The sequence below is a fragment of the Nestor notabilis genome, unplaced genomic scaffold (assembly GCF_000696875.1).
Source record: "Nestor notabilis isolate BGI_N333 unplaced genomic scaffold, ASM69687v1 scaffold243, whole genome shotgun sequence".
NCBI lineage: Eukaryota > Metazoa > Chordata > Aves > Psittaciformes > Psittacidae > Nestor > Nestor notabilis.
The window spans coordinates 15,747-33,636 of record NW_009922150.1 but is presented as its reverse complement, the minus strand read 5'-3'; the positions used below and the strand labels follow the sequence as shown (position 1 = coordinate 33,636).

The window sequence follows — 17,890 nt, the reverse complement described above, 5'->3', positions numbered from 1 at the left end:
TGCGTGGCTGCGGAGATGGGCTGGAGCGAGTGAGCTGCTGCTGGCAGCGGGTGCAGTGGGGTCCTGCTGTGATGCTGTAAGGTCACATTGCAATAATCCATATGATAACATATCCATTTCAGCCTGCACCCTTTGCCTGGAGGGATCCTTATGGTGTTCTGCAGTATGCCACGTCCTAGCACATGTTGGACTCCATATTACAGGTGCTGTTCTAGACATCTGGGCAACAAGATCCCATCTCCTTCCTCTGCAGACAGGGATGTCCTCCCACAGACCATCGTGCAGGAGCCTGGTGCAAGCCCCTCTGCTCACAGGCGAGTCCAGCCCCTCGTGAATAAAGCAGGCGACAGTCCTGGGCAAGTCACAGGAAACAAATACCCAAAGAGGGAGGAAAAGTCCTTTTTGTACATCTTCTTTTTCATCTCCACCTCCCAGCAGCCACCCAGTGCCAGTGCGATCAAACGTTTGGCGGATGGGACCACACTGTGATGTCCAGGTATGTGGAAGGCAGTTCTCCAGGACTGGCTCTGCCCCCCGCGCCGGGCACCCCGCTCTGAGTCCAGCTTTGACAGTTTTTGTTAAAAAGAAGTGTAACTACATTAAGGTGATAGAAAAGCTTCCCGTTACAAATGCTAAGACAAAGTTTCTCTTTAAATCCTCCCTGTGCAGAGCTGGAAACCCAAGCGCTGAACAACAGAGTGAGTGGGCTATCAACAGCCTCTCCACAGTGCTCCCCAGCCCGCAGGTCCAGGATGACCCATCTCTGCAGGGCTGGGGGAGAGGGACAACAGTGCAATCGACTTAACAAGATCTGCCTAGTGCAAAAACATGATACAGAGAAAGAAGGTATAAAAAGTATCACCAGACTAAAGTGAAATGCTATTAACCAGTGATTTCTGGGGCTAAATGGAGATCATACAGCTGGGTGCACCCTGTCAGAGACAGCAGAAAGTCGTTTGCAGCCTCATGACAGCCACCCTTACACTCTCAAGATCACCTGGATGCTCCGGACACTCAAGAGAGTTCCACAGTCTCTGGAAAACTTGAGGCCATAAGAAGCTGGAAGAGCAAACGAGGAGAATCTGGTAGCTTATGAACAAGCCCACAAAACCCCCTTGGTTTCTTTAAAGTGTGAACACTTTACACCAGATCAGGAGGTGCTGAGCCCAGCAGTGCTTTATCAGCACCTTTGATTACTAAAGCAGAGAGAAAATAGGGCAGCAAAGCAGCTCCTGGCAATGATGGGCACCAAGGAAGTGTTTTGTGGGTGAACTGATGCACATCTTATCGGTGGCGTTATTATTTTAATAGCCACTGGGCATTAAAAACATACTTAATGACATTGATTATTTGACTTGGAAACACTGATATGGTGACACTGCCCAAGGGCCTGTTACCCTAAGTGCTACACAAACTCAAATCTTAACTCCATGCTTTAATGTACTCCTCGTGTCCTAACAACTCGCATTTACTCCTGTGAGCCCCAAAGTGCCATCAACAGAGCCACTGAACCTGGGCAGCTTCACTGCACAGACCCATCACACCCAGCAGGAGCCATCAGCAAGGGGTGGTCAGAGAAGTGCCATGGGTGGATGGTCATGTCCATGCCCTGTGCCCCTTCATCAACTGCTGGGGCAGGAGATGGAGCTCCTCTGACCATCTCTGCAACCAACAGGATACAAAAGAGGCTGATGATCACCACCTTCTACATAACACGGGGAAAGGCGTGGAGGTGGGACAAAACCACTGGAAATTGGAATCTGGATAGGAAACCAAAGGCTATTGTCACCTTTCATGAATCCCTAAGAGACTGATAGCAACGTGGTCCTCCATCGAGGTGATCTGTGATTCAGTTTGTATGCAAAGCGCTATGCAAAATGAACCAACAGACTCTGTACCTTGACTTGAGGCACTCACACCAGGGGTGAACATGCTAAAAAGATCTGTACACACAGGGATAGATTTACAGGCATCAGGCTGCACATCTGGGGTCTTTCTGTACAAAGGTTCCCTTAAAGACCAAATGCAAAGCTGCACCTTGCAGTAAGCAAGCACACAGATCACCTAACAGAGGAATACTGCTGCCTCTGATCAAAGCAAGTCCCTCAGTCCCTCAATGACAGGAGAAACGAATTCTGGGATCTCAGGCTAGACAGTAGTTCTGAGTTTAGGCAGGGCTCAGAGAACAATTATGCATTCACGTGCCTTTTATTACACATCTTTAGGAAGGAGCTGGAGCCTCAAAGTTGCCTGATGCATTCCTGAGCAATGTTCACTGGGGACCTCTTAGATCTCCTCTCATCCGAACTGGCTTTTACACTTGCTTAAATGCAGTGGTTTGAAAGACACTACCCCAATTTACACACATGGGACAATAAACACCCCCCCAGAGCAGGATGCTGAGAAGGAAACGAAAAGACCACAAAATTATCTGTATCTGACTTCTTACTGCTCTCCCTGTTTAAAAAGTCTCACATAGTCTTTACACTTACCTCAAAAAGACCCACTGAAACCAAACTACCCTGGAAAATAGAGCAGGGGTGGAGCAGGCCTGCCAGTCTAAAACTGAGACTCACACAGGGATACTTTGCTGCTTATTTCACAGGCTGCCGCATGAAAGAGGCTTTTAAATGACCTTTCCAAGCAACTCTCCGACCTAAAGCGAGTTTCCAGCTAAGATGCTGCCCCACGGCACCACATTCTCTGCAACCAGTCAAAGCAAGGGTAAAGTGCTCAAACTCTGCACACTCAGCCTGGAGCTGCGGAGCTGGAACAGGGAGTGGGGCTGTCTGTGGTGGGTGGGGGGAACTGAGATGACAGTAGGATGTTTTCCCCAATATAAACAGCCCACCTCACCAGCAGCTGAGTGCTGGAGCACTACAAAACCTCTTTTCACCTGTGGAAGGCAAACTCGGCCCAGGACCTCACCAATTCTTGGCTCCCCTCCACCCAGAATGCAGAAGTTTTACTGCACCTGCAGGGACTGAGTGTGATCTCAAGGTCAGGTTCTGGCTGCCAGAATTCCAGCTGCACTCCCAAAGTGAATTTACTCTGCAGAGCTGGACTCCTGGTGGCAGATTTAGCCTCTCCACCTTGCTTCTCAAGCCCAGCCACTCTCAGCCACTACCAGAGAGCTACAGTAAGTGCATTTAAAGGTGATGAAAGCATTGGTGCTACTGATAGGAACACACACACAGAGACCTACAAACCCACCCCTCCCTCTTCCCTCTGTTCAGTGATCCTCCTGGCTCCAAGCCTCAGATGCAGGCTCAGGACTTCCACTGGGAAAACTTCCCCAAAGGCTTAACCTCTTCTAAGCCTTTAAGAAGTTCCTGAGAAGCCACCTGATCCCGTGGTCCATCAGTCAAGATAGGAGAGAGACAAGTGTGTGTGAGGGGGTGGTTCCCTCCCTTCTTCTTCTAGAGATGCGTGTCTTCCTCAAACACATCCACATCCTCGCTCGCCTGCTTGTTGATGAGCACGTCCCAGCTCTCAGGGCCATTGATGGTGTTCCCACCGTTCACGCTCGGCTTCTTCTCCTGCATCTCCGACTGGCTGTTACCGGCCACTGGCAGCCGTTCTCCACAAAGCGCAGCTCCTCGCCGTGCGACTGTGGGAAGAACACAAACAGAGACAAAGGAGGACAGGACTTAATGCTGCCGAGGAGCACAATCACAGCAGGCTGTGAGGGCCACCAGGGACCCTGCAGGGTCACTGGGAAAAGGTACATTTACTCCTAGCCCAGCCCTCACAGAGGAAAAGAGCACAGCAAGAGACAGGTTTGCATCTCTTACACTTGAATAGGCTCCCTTGCTGCTCCAGCAGTGTATCCAGCTAAGTGGACAAGGGAAATCCACCTCCCTCAACTTCCCAACCCCTCCATCCCAAGAGCTAAGAGCTTAGCCACCTTCTCTACCAGTGCTCACCATGTTCTTCATCTTGGGCAGGCGTCGCTGCCAGCAGTTGTATATGAGCCCCAGTACAATGATGATGGCACAGATGGAGCCGATGATCACCAGGACCACGAAGAGCTTCCCATAATCACTGCGTGTCTGGTTGGGGTGCGACTGGCAGCTTGTAGTGGTTGAGTAGTTCTGGATGCCAATCTGGAAGGAAGGAAGGAAGGGATACGTTAAATCCCTGCAGTCAGGTGGAATCCTGCTCAGACTTTCCAGGGTGCAAGTACAGGACCACCACTGTGAGAAGAACTAAAAGCCAGCATCAAGGAGCCAGGATGTACACTGGCTTATGTGACTAGAAGGCACATAACTAAATATAACAACATCTTCCATGAAAGCTGACACGACAGCAAATGACAGTAGGTACGATCTTATCTTGACCACCTACATAAGGATCACATCCATGTGCAAGACAAGGAGGCTTGCATAGGGGCACAATGGCAAGTCACACCTTGCACCAACGCGAATCCTTTCTGGACACCTCCAGCTGCTGATACTTCAGTCACACAATTTCTACAGGGCTGGCTTTTTGCACTTTCTCTGGTCTAAGCCAAGCAATACACACCAAACACTTAAGTTGCTTTGTCCAACAGCACCAGTTTGAGAGGTTGGGGGAAAACCTGAGAGCAGCCAGCCAACAAGGCAGGGACTAAACCCAACAGAATTATTCCAACAGTGTAAAAAATCCAAGCAGAATAAAGCCCTTAGTGCCTACATGTCCATAAGACCTAAGAGGCAAAGTCAGAAATCATGGGATTAATTTGTCCTCATCTCCATCCTCTTCAGAGCTGCCCAAGGTTAGAAGGGAACACGTGAGGGCTAGAGGCAGCGGGCAGAGGAGTCTGGCATCCATTGCCTCTGGTCCTCTGCCTGCCCTTGTGTAGACTACCATCTAAAAGAGTGAAATGCAGATCCTGGGATTGCAGGAAGAAGGTGTGTGAACATGTCTCATCTAGTGCAGGCACCTCTCCCACCTCTTCAGCAAAGCTTGAGAGCAGCCAATGTATGTAAATCAGCTGTAGGGTAAGCAGGGCCAAATCTGGGGCTTTGCAGCACCCACATTGCCACTGGCAATAGCATAGAAGGGATGAGACCAAGTATTCCAACAAAATGAATGTGTGAAAAGCAGCTTCACAGCCAAGCCAGAAAAGCAAGGAGGGAATAACCCATAGTTACTCTCTTAATGGGAGCAGACATTTGATGGCCTGGCAGCTACCAGAGAGGGGAGAAGGGAGTTTGCCAAGTGTCTGACTCATCTGTTTGCCTGCACTCGGTTAGACTGAGATATGCTCCTGTGGAGACGTTTCTAGTGGAAGCAGGGGGGCACAACTACATGGAGCTGTAGAAGAAGGCCCCAGAGGGTAAAACCAGACATGAACGAGAGTGAACCCAGACCAAGAAAGAGAAGATCAAAGTCAGCGTTAACAGCCACATTACGTAGTGTCGCGTGGACAGTAGTAGGTAGCAAATGAAATGTATAGTCCAGGCGCGTGAACAGATAAGAATAACCAATCTGCTGTGGCCAAGTAGAACTTCTTTGTTACCAAAAGATATATAAACGCAGCTAGCGAACAAACTAGGTCTTCGATCTCTCATCGGAGTCCGTGCCTTCCATCCCCTCAAATGGTGACCCCGACGTGACAGGGGATCGAAAGGCGCAGCTCGCGGAAGAGGGCTGCGTACTCCACGGGGGACGGCTCGGTCTTGCCAGCTGGGCTGAGAGGACTGCAGATCCCGGGTCGACTACATGAATGTACATCACCTACACCGATGGAGAGGTAGGTGAGCAACCGAGAGACAGGACAGAGAAGCAGGCAAGATGGGTTCCAACATGTCGGCAGAAGAACGCACCGTCATAAAGATGTTACAGCATATTTTAAAGAAAAGGAGATTGTGTACGAGAAGTACCCCTCAGAACTTTTATTAGCATGGCTCAAAAGCAAAGGATTGGCAGCAGAGACACCACAGGCTTTTGACTGAGAGAGCTGGAAAAAGGCGGGAGACTTGCTCTTTGAACATGCGTCTCAGAGAGACTCAAACGCGACCCGAGTCTTAACGACTTGGCGTTTGGTGTATGAGACTTTAAAAGAGATGCGATGTGAAAAAGCTGTTAGCAAGGGCAAGAAGCAGAGGGAGAATCTGATGGGGAGAAAGGAGAGGGCGGCTCAGCCTCTGATAAGGAACACGAGGACAAAGGAATAGAACTGCCCTGTCCTGAGCGGGAGCCTGAGCAAAAAATGCCGTCGGCATCCCCACTTCCCCCAGAGGGAGTGGCACTTCTGATAGCTGTAAACACAGACACATTATGTACAGAAAGAGACAATCCGGGAAGCCAAATTCGTGAGGGCTGGAGACGAGTCCACATGGACCGACTAAAGGAAGTGGAACATTCAGCCTTACCAACAGTGCTCCATGCCAGTCAACCTGGGACTTGTCAAGCGTTCAACTGGGAGCTAATAAAAGAAGTAATGCAAAACGGATTACACGCCCCGTTTACGCGGACACTGTTAGAAATGTTTTGGGAGGACAATTAGTAACACCCTATGATTGTGACCAATTAGCATCACTCATTTTAACCCCCCCACAAAAATTGTTATGGAAAGATAAATGGGGAGAGCTGTGTGAAGCACAAGCCCTCGAGAACCTCAATCGTCAACCAGGAGACCCGCGCCTAGGGGTGAGAACACAGCACCTTCTGGGCACAGGGCCTTTTGGAACTCCCAAGGTCCAAGCGCAAATGCAACCAGGTGTATTCAGAGACTCAGCTACACTTGCTTTAAGAGCCTTTGGTTGTTTCCCTATTTCGGGGATGGCAGCAGTGTTGTTTGTTAAAATTCTACAATAGAGGGATGAGTCCTATATGGAGTTTATCGATCGGTTGAGAGATGCGGTAGACAAACAAATAGATAATCCTGAGGCTAAAGAATCTCTATTGTCGAAATTTGTGGTAGAAAATGTCAGTGGGGACTGTAAAAAGGCGTTGTTAACTCTACCACGAACCACCACCTTGGTGGAAATGGTAGAAGCGGCAAATCGAATTGGCTCACTAGAGCACCAACACAACTTGTTGTGTTGGCAGGAGCTTTTGCTGCAGCTATGAGACCGTTAGCGACTTCCTCAAAAAGATGCTATAATTGTGGAAAACCTGGCCACCTGAGCTTTCAGTGTGATCAACCAAAAAAAGAAAGGGGCAGAATGCAGGACGGACAGCCTCCGGGATTATGCCTGAGATGAGACCTCACTTGGAGTATTGTGTCCAGTTCTGGTGTCCTCAACATAAAAGGGACATGGAGCTGTTGGAGCAAGTCCAGAGGAGGGCCACGAGGATGATAAGAGGACTGGAGCACCTCCCGTATGAAGACAGGCTGAGAAAGTTGGGGCTGTTCAGCCTGGAAAAGAGAAGGCTGCGTGGAGACCTTATAGCAGCCTTCCAATATCTGAAGGGGGCCTACAAGCATGCTGGGGAGGGACTCTTCATTAGGGACTCTAGTGGTAGGACAAGGGGGAATGGGTTTAAACAGGGGAACTTTAGGTTAGATATAAGGAAGAAGTTCTTCACAGTGAGGGTGGTGAGGCACTGGAATAGGTTGCCCAAGGAAGTTGTGAATGCTCCAACCCTGGAGGAGTTTAAGGCTAGGCTGGACAGAGCCTTGGGTGACATAGTTTAGTGTGTGGTGTCCCTGCTCATGGCAGGGGGGTTTGAACTAGATGATCTTAAGGTCCTTTCCAACCTTAACTATTCTATGATTCTATGCCATAAAGGCAGGCACCATGTCAACCAATGTCAATCTCGATCAAGGCGGCCGACCCCTAGAACCCATCCAGTGAAACCAGAAGCTCAGCACGGGTCAGGGCCGCGCCAAGACACAAATGCTCCTGAACGTAGTGGGCAACCCTGCATCACTGAGCAACCACCATCCGGATGCCTGGATCAGCTCACCGCGAAAACTAGTGGAAGTGCCGGAGTGGATGTAACCACCATAGAAGATGTAACATTAATATCGGTGGGTGTCCACACGGTGGCGCTCAATGCACACGGACCTTTAGGACATTCAGTGCACTCCTATGAGGTCGTTCTAGTCTCACTTTACAAGGCATTTTTGTTTTACCAGGAGTAATCGATGCGGATTTTTTAGGTCGAATAAAGGCAATGGTGTGGACTCCAAGCCCCCCAGTGCACATTCCTAAGGACACAAGATTAGCCCAATTAATCCCTTTTAGAAACCAGGCTCCAAAGACAAAGACAAATTAGGAGAGGCACGGGAAGCTTCAGGTCCACAGGCCAAGAAGCCAATGTAATATGGGCTTTAGAAATTCAACAATCGAAACCAAAACTACAGATCAAATTAAGTTGGGGAGATCAGATAGTCTGGATAGAGGTCTTGGTAGATACCGGAGCTGATGTCATGGTTATAGCCAAAAAAGACTGGCCCAAAAACCGACCGCTATCCAACCCCTAAGGTACACTAGTAGGAGTGGGAGAAAATACGACCACGAAACAAAGCTGTCACATAGTGACCTTTCAGACAGCAGACAGCCCGAAATGTTTAGCAAGACCATATATAGCAGTGATCCCAATGAATCTTCTGGGACGAGATGTGTTAGGCCAAATGGGCTGTGTGGTTTCTGCAAGAGACCAAATTTTTAATTGAGGCCACTGAAGGGCAACCAGCACTCAAACTGAAATAGAAAACAGACAAACGAGTTTGGGTAGATCAGTGGCTGCTCACTACAGAAAAGGTTGCCATTCTAGAACAACTTACTCAAGAACAACTACAAGCAGGGCACATTTGCCCATCTACCAGCCCATGGAACACACCAGTGTTTGTAATCCCGAAAAAATCAGGCAAATGGAGACTTATTACATGATTTATGCCAGATCAATGAAATACTAGAAGATACAGGACCTCTCCAACCTGGACTTCCATCACCCACCATGATCTATAAAGACGGGAACATTCTGGTGATAGACCTGAAAGACTGCTTTTTTACTATCCCCATTGACCCCAAAGATAGTGACCGTTTTGCTTTTTCAGACACACCAGTGTTTGTAATCCCGAAAAAATCAGGCAAATGGAGACTTATTACATGATTTATGCCAGATCAATGAAATACTAGAAGATACAGGACCTCTCCAACCTGGACTTCCATCACCCACCATGATCTATAAAGACGGGAACATTCTGGTGATAGACCTGAAAGACTGCTTTTTTACTATCCCCATTGACCCCAAAGATAGTGACCGTTTTGCTTTTTCAGTGCCTTCAACCAACAAACAAGGGCCAATGCACAGGTTCCACTGGACAGTATTGCCACAGGGAATGAAGAATTCTCTCTATATGCCAGAAGTATGTAGACAGAGCATTAACACCTTTTCGGAAGAAGTACCTTCACTTGTTAATGTATCATTATATGGATGATATTTTGATAGCAGGACAGATAGATCTGGAACCACTCAAACAGGAGTTGTGTTTAACCCTTGAGCCGTACCATTTAAAAATTACACCTGAAAAGGTCCAAACTAGTATGCCATGGAAATATCTTGGTTGGAAAATTTTAGACCAAACCATTGAACCTCAGAAGGTGTCGATCCACAGGGAGGTCCAAACACTAAACGATGTGCAGATTCTCTTAGGAAACATAAACTGGGTCCAATCACTAGTGGGTATCGATAACAGAACATTAGAACTGCTATCTGAACTGTTGAAGGGAGACACCAATCTAAACGCTCCCCACAAATTGACCCCTGCAGCCCAACAAGCCCTTAAGGCAGTCAATGAAGCTTTAACTCAGAAACAAGCACATCGTGCAGTGTTTGGAATTCCCACTGAGTTACTGCTTATTAATCGTGATTTTCAGCCTAACGGATTGATTATGCAATGGGTTGAGGAAGAACAAGATCCTCTAAAAATATTAGAATGGTTATTTCTTGCACATCAGCCTCCAAAATCTGTTACGACCAGACCACAAATGTTTGCACGATTGATTATAAAAGGAAGAGAGTGGATAGTAGATTTGTCAGGAGCAGAACCCCATGTTATCGTTATTCCTTTGACAGAACAGTGCTTACAATGGTGTATGCAAAATAGCCTTCCATTGCAGGTAGCACTCACTGGCTATGGAGGAGCTACTGAAATACACTCTCGTAGTCATTGTTATTCACTTTTATGCAACAGGAGTGCCTTGTGGAACACCCCAAATGTAGTCCAGTGCCTGTGCACGGACCCACAGGTTTTACAGCTGGCAGCAGGAGAACCAGCAAGGCCACTATCATATGGCAGGAAGACAGCAGCTGGAAATGGATAGTGGTGTATTCACAAGGCTCTCCACAAAGAGTGGAACTAAGAGCTGTAACAGAAGTTTTTAAACATTGGGCCACAGTTCCCATCAATATTATTTCAGACTCAATCTATGTAGTTCAATGTCTAGAAAGGGCCTACTTAAAACACCTAACAGTTGAGAATTTGTTTTTGCAAATGAAACAACTATGGTTTTTACTGACACAACGGGCACATCCGTATTATATCTGTCACCACCGCAGCCACACAAGTTTACCAGAATTCTGTGCTGAGGATAACACTAAAGCAGATCTTTTAATGCAACCGGTCAGCGTCTCTCCCATTCCCAACACATGGCAACAGGCTAAATTATCAGGTGAATTTTTTCATCAATCAGCAAAGGTACTCAGATGACAATTTCACTTAACTATGGCAGATGCCAAAGCGACTATTCAAGTGTGTCCTGACTGCCAACGCTTAGCAAAGGGACCGACAGTTGCAGTTAACCCTCGTGGTCTGCACTCACTACAGATATGGCAGATGGACGTTACACACATTCCTGAATTTGGCAAGCAAAAATATGCACGTGTCAGTGGACGCATTCTCACAAGCAGTATGTATAACAGCACTGGGAGGAGAAGCCTCTCGCCACGTCCAAACTCACTGCTGTCAAGCATTTGCCACTCTAGGTATCCCAAAACAAATTAAGACAGACAACGGTCCCGCGTATCTCTCTCACTCAACGCAATGGTTTTTTCACCACTGGGGAATTAAGCATGTGACAGGCATCGCACATTCCCCCACAGGTCAAGCAACTGTTGAAAGAATGCATCAAAGTTGTATTTACAAAAACAAAACGAGGGGGAGTCAGGAGAACCCCCGGCGAATAGACTAGCTAAGGTACAGGATGTTTTAAACTTTCTGTCACTGCAAGGGGACGCCTCCGTCCCCCCCATAGTAACATATATGCAAGCAACATCTACAGGGATGACAGCATTTACAGAGGAAATTAAAGTCTTAGTGAGAACTCCAGAAGGAAATTGGGAGGGCTCTATGAAGCTATTAACGTGGGGTTGAGGGTATGCCTGTGTTTCCACAGGTAACGGACCACGATGGGTCCCAGCGAAATGGGTCGAGCCAGCCCTACAGAAGCACTCTGAGGAATGGTAATTGTAATCTGCATAGCCTTGAGTACAGCCTTTGCGCCATGGCAGGTGGCACCCTGTCAGAATTTTGGGTGACATGTGCTAATTCGACTAACCAGTCATCCTTTTGTCTATCCTTAACAACCCCTGGAGACCCCTTTCACACATGTCTAATAGGGATGAATGATGTGCAAAACTGGAGAGTGTTTAAAGATTATGTTAATAACCCACGTGTCTTTCAGACAGTTACAAATGCAACCCATATTCAAAGTAATACAACACCTAAATCGCACTGGGCCAGACCCTGAGGAACTTGATATCATGGCCACCCCCGGAAACAACAGTTGTGTTAGGTTTAGTCCTCGAGGCGAAAAGGTGGCTGCACAACTTCAGGGATTGACCACACATTTGCTCAGCGACCTTCTGGGGCGAAAACGTATGAGAAAATGGTTGAATTATCCAAATATGCAAAATATAAGCCCCTATGATGAAGGCTATGACAACACCACTTGTTAGCGATAGTAGAATCGAACACCACAACAAAGCCAAAGTTGCTGCCACCGGGAATATTTTTACTGTGTGGTGACAGGGCATGGCCAGGAATTCCTGCTAGACCTGTAGGAGCCGCTAGGAGGGCCATGTACTTTAGAGAGGCTAACCATGTTTGCTCCATCCATGCACCAGATATTGAATCAAACCATTAAATCTACTGGTAAGGAGAGAGAGCTAACACAGTGTACCTCGAACTGTAATTCACAAGTAAAAAAGTGGAATATTGCTGAACGAGTGATGGTCTCTCTGTTTGCCCCACAGGTAGGAGTAGCCAAAGCATTAGGAAATACTGACAAGCTTTCTTGTCTTGTAGCAAAACAAAACAATCTAACCTCGGCCTTAGTATCAGAACTTGCTTTAGATTTAGGCTCAATTAGATGTGCTACACTTCAAAATAGGGCTGCCATTGATTTTTTGTTGTTAGCTCAAGGACACGGGTGTGAAGAGTTTGAAGGCATGTGTTGCATGAACCTTTCTGATCATTCAGAATCAATTCACAATTAACTAAAACAATTACAGGATCTAGCACAAGAGCTTGGCCAGAATAGTGGAGGTAGTTGGTTAGGAGACCTAATAGGAAGATGGGGCATCACAGGATAGTTAAAACAGTTGCTTATTCGCGGAGGAATGTTTCTTGTTTTAATTTTGTGTGTACTAATGATAATCCCTTGTATATTACAGTGTGTACAAAATATGATTTTAAAACATATTCAAACCATTAACACTGCTGCTGTTGAAAACAGAGGGGGAATTGTGGAGACATTTCTAGTGGAAGCAGGAGGCCACAACTACATGGAGCTGGTAGAAGAAGGCCCCAAAGGATAAAAACGGACATGAACAAGAGTGAACCCAGACCAAGGAGAAAGCTACGAAGAGAAGATGCCAAGTCAGCATTAATAGCCGCATTACGTAGTGTCCCGTGGACAGTAGTAGGTAGCAAATGAAATGTATAGTCCAGGCACGTGAACAGATAAGAATAACCAATCTGCTGTGGCCAAGTAGAACTTCTTTGTTACCAAAAGATATATAAACGCAGCCAGTGAACAAACTAGGTCTTGGATCTCTCATCGGAGTCCGTGCCTTCCATCCCCTCATGCTCCCAGCTTTCAAGTTGCTTATTTTAATTGTATAGCTAGTCTTAACAAATGGAGGCAGGCAGGCAGGCTCTTACCTCGGCTAAGCTCCTCTTAATGTCCCCCAGTGCCAGGAGAACATCTTTTGTAGGGATGACGCCTGTGAAGAAGGAGAGGAAGAGATCAGTGCTGCTCAGCTCAAGGTAGCTCAGATGTACCATCAGTCTGAAATCCCCGGCAGGAAGGAGCCTTCAAGACCTCCATCTCGCAGCACTTACCTTGTTCCCCTGCCAGAGTCATCAGCAAGTGCTTGTCGTTCTCGTTGGGTTTGCTCAGAGAGATGAGCCAGCGGTCCTGCAGTCCATCCGCCTGTCTGGAGAAGGCATCCTCCACCAGTGCCAGCAGCTGGGGACCCTTCTCCAGCCGAAACTCCTCCTGCCACAGGAAAGGACCTTGGTGAGTGCATGGTGGGAACAGGGCAGATGCAGCACTGCAGGGCTGGCACGACTGTACCACCAAGACCCCTGCGCCAGGCGTGCAATGCTAAATCTGGTCCAGCGCTCCCCGGCTCATCCCAGGCTGGACCCACACACGTCTCCTGGTGCACCAACCCTTCTTCTCGGCTCCTGTGGCCTCCATACACCCCACACCGTGCCAAGCCCAGGTCCTCCAGCACATCGGGGTGCTGAGGTGATGTTATGGTGTAAGAAGGATGCAGCGGGAGCCGCTCGGCCCCACAACATGCTCCAGCCACCCCTCGGCCGCTGCTTTGCCGCTTTCCCGCTCCCGGGTTTCTATTCCTGTCTCCGGTTGCCATGCCAACATGAAGGCCACGCAGCTGATTAATAAAATGGAGAGCTCCCGTTGCCATAGCGATGTGAAGCGCTCAGGGCAGGCACAGGCCTGTGCCCAAAATGGCCTAATTGGAAGAGACACCAATGACTGGGGCCTGAATCACAAGGGGCAGCAGTGCCCTCACCTCACCGGGCTGTGGTTTGGGCATGGTGAGGCAGGAGGATGCAGCATCAGGCCACCAGGTCCTGGCTCTGTTCTGGGGGATGCAGAGAAGGGGGGAACAGCTGAGCCCAAGAGCAGAGGAGGACAGAAGTGAGATGTGATGGGCAAAACTGAGGTTGCAGCGCACTGATAAATCATCCATGGTGGAGAAATAGGAGCTGTGAAGGAGCCTGAATGCACAGGAGCCAATGTGGAGGTCACCTCTCAGTGGGTAGCCAGGCACCACTGCTGGGTTTAGACCCTGCAGTCCTCACTTGGGCAAAATTCCCAGGTATATGGAGTGGGAGAAGTGCCCAGAGAGAGGCTGAAGTGACTCCCTTGCCCAGAGCCCATTAGGAAGATAAATGGACTGCCAGCTTAACCCAGCGATACAGACATCATCCCTGCAGGAGGCAAGAGCCTGGCACTACGAAGAGTATTAAAGCTCAAGGTACAACCCTCTGGAAGGGGCTAAGCATCCTCCTGGTCCCTCTGCTTTTCAGTGGGACTGTGTACTGCACCAGATCATCATCAAAACAAAGGGAACATCAAACATAGAGAAATGTTCCTCTGATGGCTCAGAGGAATAGGGACTCCCCATCTGTGGCATCAAAACAGGAAACGTGAAGAATCCCCATTCCCACTAATTTGAACTACAGCACTTGCAATGTAGGTTTTCCCTTTGCATGCCTGGAAATCCAAGCACCACAGGGCTCAGGTAGAGAAACCAAGAAACAGAATGGACAAGCAGAGGGCAGGTGGGTTGCCCAACTGAGCAAGCTACCATGGGTAGGAAGCAAATTGCATCAACACCATTGGAAAGGAGAAGAGTTTGATTCCAGCTTCAGCCATGAAAGTGGGAATGGGAGGCAGGGAAGCGATGTCCATGTTAAATGTGTGTTGACACGTGTCCCTTTGAATAAGGAGGAGGACAGCAGAAATTATTGGCAGGGAAATATGTTTTGAAATATGAAATCAAGTAGAAAAACAGTCCAGCCCTGCCTGTGCGAGGGCGCTGTCTTCTTTCAACAAGGATTCAACAGTGAAGACATCATTTTGGTCGAGACATCTGCACATCTGCTTTCCAGTTCTGCCCCTCCACTGGTTTAACCAACACAAGTGCAAGTGACCATAGGAAGGAAGGTACCACATATTACAAAATTAACCTGCGTTAATTAATCACAGAGGTGGGAGAAAGAGCAATGGGGACTGGGACATGGAAGAAACAGGGCAGCAGGACTCTGGTTTTCAATTGGAGTTGCAGTTGTGAACTGTAGCAGAGATACTTAAGCCCCTTCAAACTGGTTTGCTTAAGTCAGGAAGAAAGAGACTGACTTTTCATCTCCCTCAAAGCCCTCAGCATGCTGTAGTGTGTACAGGAACTTCCCTGCGGGAACCAAAGCAGGAGCTGCAGAAAGCAGGAGCACAGACACACGAGGCCACAGTTCCCCAATGAAACATTCCGGTCTCAGGCTGTCGGGCTCATAATCATTTCCAAGAATTATGAAAGGACCTTGACCCCAGGCCCTTCACAACGGGTTTTTGAGTGCCTGATAAAAGGCTCAGCAGAGGTGAACGAGCCCTTTTACTGGGGACCCACAAGGGGCTCTGGGCTCATGAATTAGTTGTGCCTTTATGGGGATGGATGGACGGGCAGTGGATCAGCGGAGCGTGGCTGGTTTACAGATCCAGATAACACACAGATAACAGAGTGGGGAGAAGAGGCACTTAAGGAAGATTTAATGATAGCTACTTGACACCAAACCATTCACACTGCAAATAGGGAGTCCCTATTCCTCTGAGCCATCGGAGGACATTAGTACATCTTGGAAGTAGGGGAAGGAAAAGGAAGACAGGGAAGGAGAATTGCACTTCAGTCCTGCCACGTTTCCTGCCAGTAAGAGGTGCAATGTTAAAAGCCCTCATGCCTCATGACAATCCAGGTACTGATGGCAGAGACTAACAGCCACAAGTGAGTCAAAAATCCAGTATGAGACTGACATGTGCTAGACTGAGCAAAATCATCACTCTCCACCCACTCTTTTCCCTTCTGAAGAACAGGAATATTTCTGTCCTCCTCCCCTTCTCTCTGCAGCCTCTACAGGGAAGTTGAGATTTAGTGATTTTAGAATGTTTTGTAGTGAAAGCAGATAGCAAGAGCTGTGCCTGCCTCCATGTCCCCAAGCCCTATTCCCCCTGTGCCATCAAATCTCTTTGGCCTAACTTACACAGTCAATGTTATCCGACATGTTCAGGATGATGTAGTTCTTCCCCGCAAGGTTGCTCCAGTCTTTGCAGATCACCTGGAGAGACAAGACAAAGAGCTGGGTTTGGGTAGAGAACGCAGCTCGCCTGCTGAAAGCACAGGGTACACGAGGGATGGGGCAGGGGGCTGTGACATACCCCACAGAAGCACTTCTCAAAGGGTCTAACTGTCCTCTAGCTCTGTACTAAGGAGGAAGCACCATTTCAGTGCTAGCACATGGGGCAGGGACAAGGTTACTATGCCAGCTTCCCACAGCCCAGCTTACCTTCCACCTCTGGACTCCAGGAGGACTCATACTCTGTCCAGCCTGATTCCATATGTGGTCAGCACTGAACACAAAACCTAACCAGGAGCCTCTCTGGTCCTTAAACTGGGGAGACAGGGCAGGATAGGATGCACAGAGGGACTAAGTCACTTGCTCAGGCTCCTGGGTACCGAGCGGCAGAAAGCAGCATTAAGTGCTTTCTCTGGTACTTTCTCACAGTCAGCTCCTGCTGCGTGTCCATCCTCAACCAGCTGCCAGTTTGCTGGATCCAGGAACTGCAGCTCACCTCACACCTCCTCTCCATAGGCTCTCCTAGACCTGCATCCTCACAGATTGCTGTACCCTGCTCTGCATCTGGTCCCTGCAGGCAGCATCAGCAAAAATAGCACTTCCTTCTCACTCCCTTTGCAGAAATCCTTAGGGCCATTTTCATCCTGACACTTCCAATAACGCAGGCTGAGGAAACAAGGAGCTTTTGCTGCTGTGCATGCCCCAGAGGGCAGGTGTTTATTAGAAGCAGGATTCTGTGCAGCAGTTTGCTGGGGATGATGTGAGGGGCAGGATGTTGGATACCCTGAACTGTGAAAACCTCTTCCCAAAACTGAGTTTTCGCTGGGTGAACAGAAGCAGCTACATCCACCAGCCAGATTTAGGGATGTGGGTATGGTTTAAGGGGTTAATGCCCCACCTCCACGACACCCCCAGAGAGGGATGTTCCCAAATAGCCCCACTGCAACCTCGCCCCCACTCCCTGCTCCCAGTGTTACCTGTGCTGAGTCCCAGGGCAGCTCCGTGGGCAGCATGGGCATGCGGGCATCCCCAGCCTGTGGTGACAAGCTCCTCTCTGCTGCTGCAGTCTCAGTGGCTGGCTCGGTGTCATTCCAAATGGGATCCAGCACAGGCTCATCAGCCCTGTCCCACGGAGATGCAGATGAAGTGTGGTGTTGCTCACTCCCAGATAAAGTCTGGGTGTCTGGGGAGCTGCCTGCAGGAGAGGGTGTCCCCACAAGCGTTTCCACTGTCTGCTCTATCTCAGTTAGCACCGTGGGCTCCAGCATCTCCCACCCCACCGTGGTCTCCGAGACCTCCTCTCTGGATGAAAGCTCTTCCCCATCATCCTCCACTGTGGTCTCTGCAAGCTCTGCTCTTGTCGTAGTCACAGTCAGCTCCGAATCTGCTCCTCCAACAGCCCACGTGTCCCCGGCTGTCACCTCAAAGGACTCTTCTGAATCACTGGGAGACCTTGCAGCAACAGTAGGTGAAAAAACAGAGGACACAGGCAGAAGAGCTGGTCCCATGCTACTCCCAAGGTCTGAGCCTGGGGAAACAGAATCCTCCTCTTGCTCTCCTGTGCCT

At 48.7% G+C, this 17,890-nt stretch overlaps 1 protein-coding gene across 1 annotated transcript in view; it reads right to left on the bottom strand.

Moving 5' to 3' along the window:
* Positions 1 to 3,419: 3,419 nt before the first annotated feature.
* Positions 3,420 to 17,890, bottom strand: part of PODXL2 (podocalyxin-like 2) — a gene marked incomplete at its 5' end in the record, with an annotated part of 21,032 nt that continues 6,561 nt past the window's right edge. Inside the window, 7 exon segments of the mRNA XM_010011468.1 lie at positions 3,420 to 3,571; positions 3,574 to 3,610; positions 3,927 to 4,106; positions 13,106 to 13,167; positions 13,286 to 13,442; positions 16,232 to 16,306; positions 17,302 to 17,877. Of these exon segments, the coding sequence (XP_010009770.1) occupies positions 3,420 to 3,571; positions 3,574 to 3,610; positions 3,927 to 4,106; positions 13,106 to 13,167; positions 13,286 to 13,442; positions 16,232 to 16,306; positions 17,302 to 17,877 (1,239 nt within the window).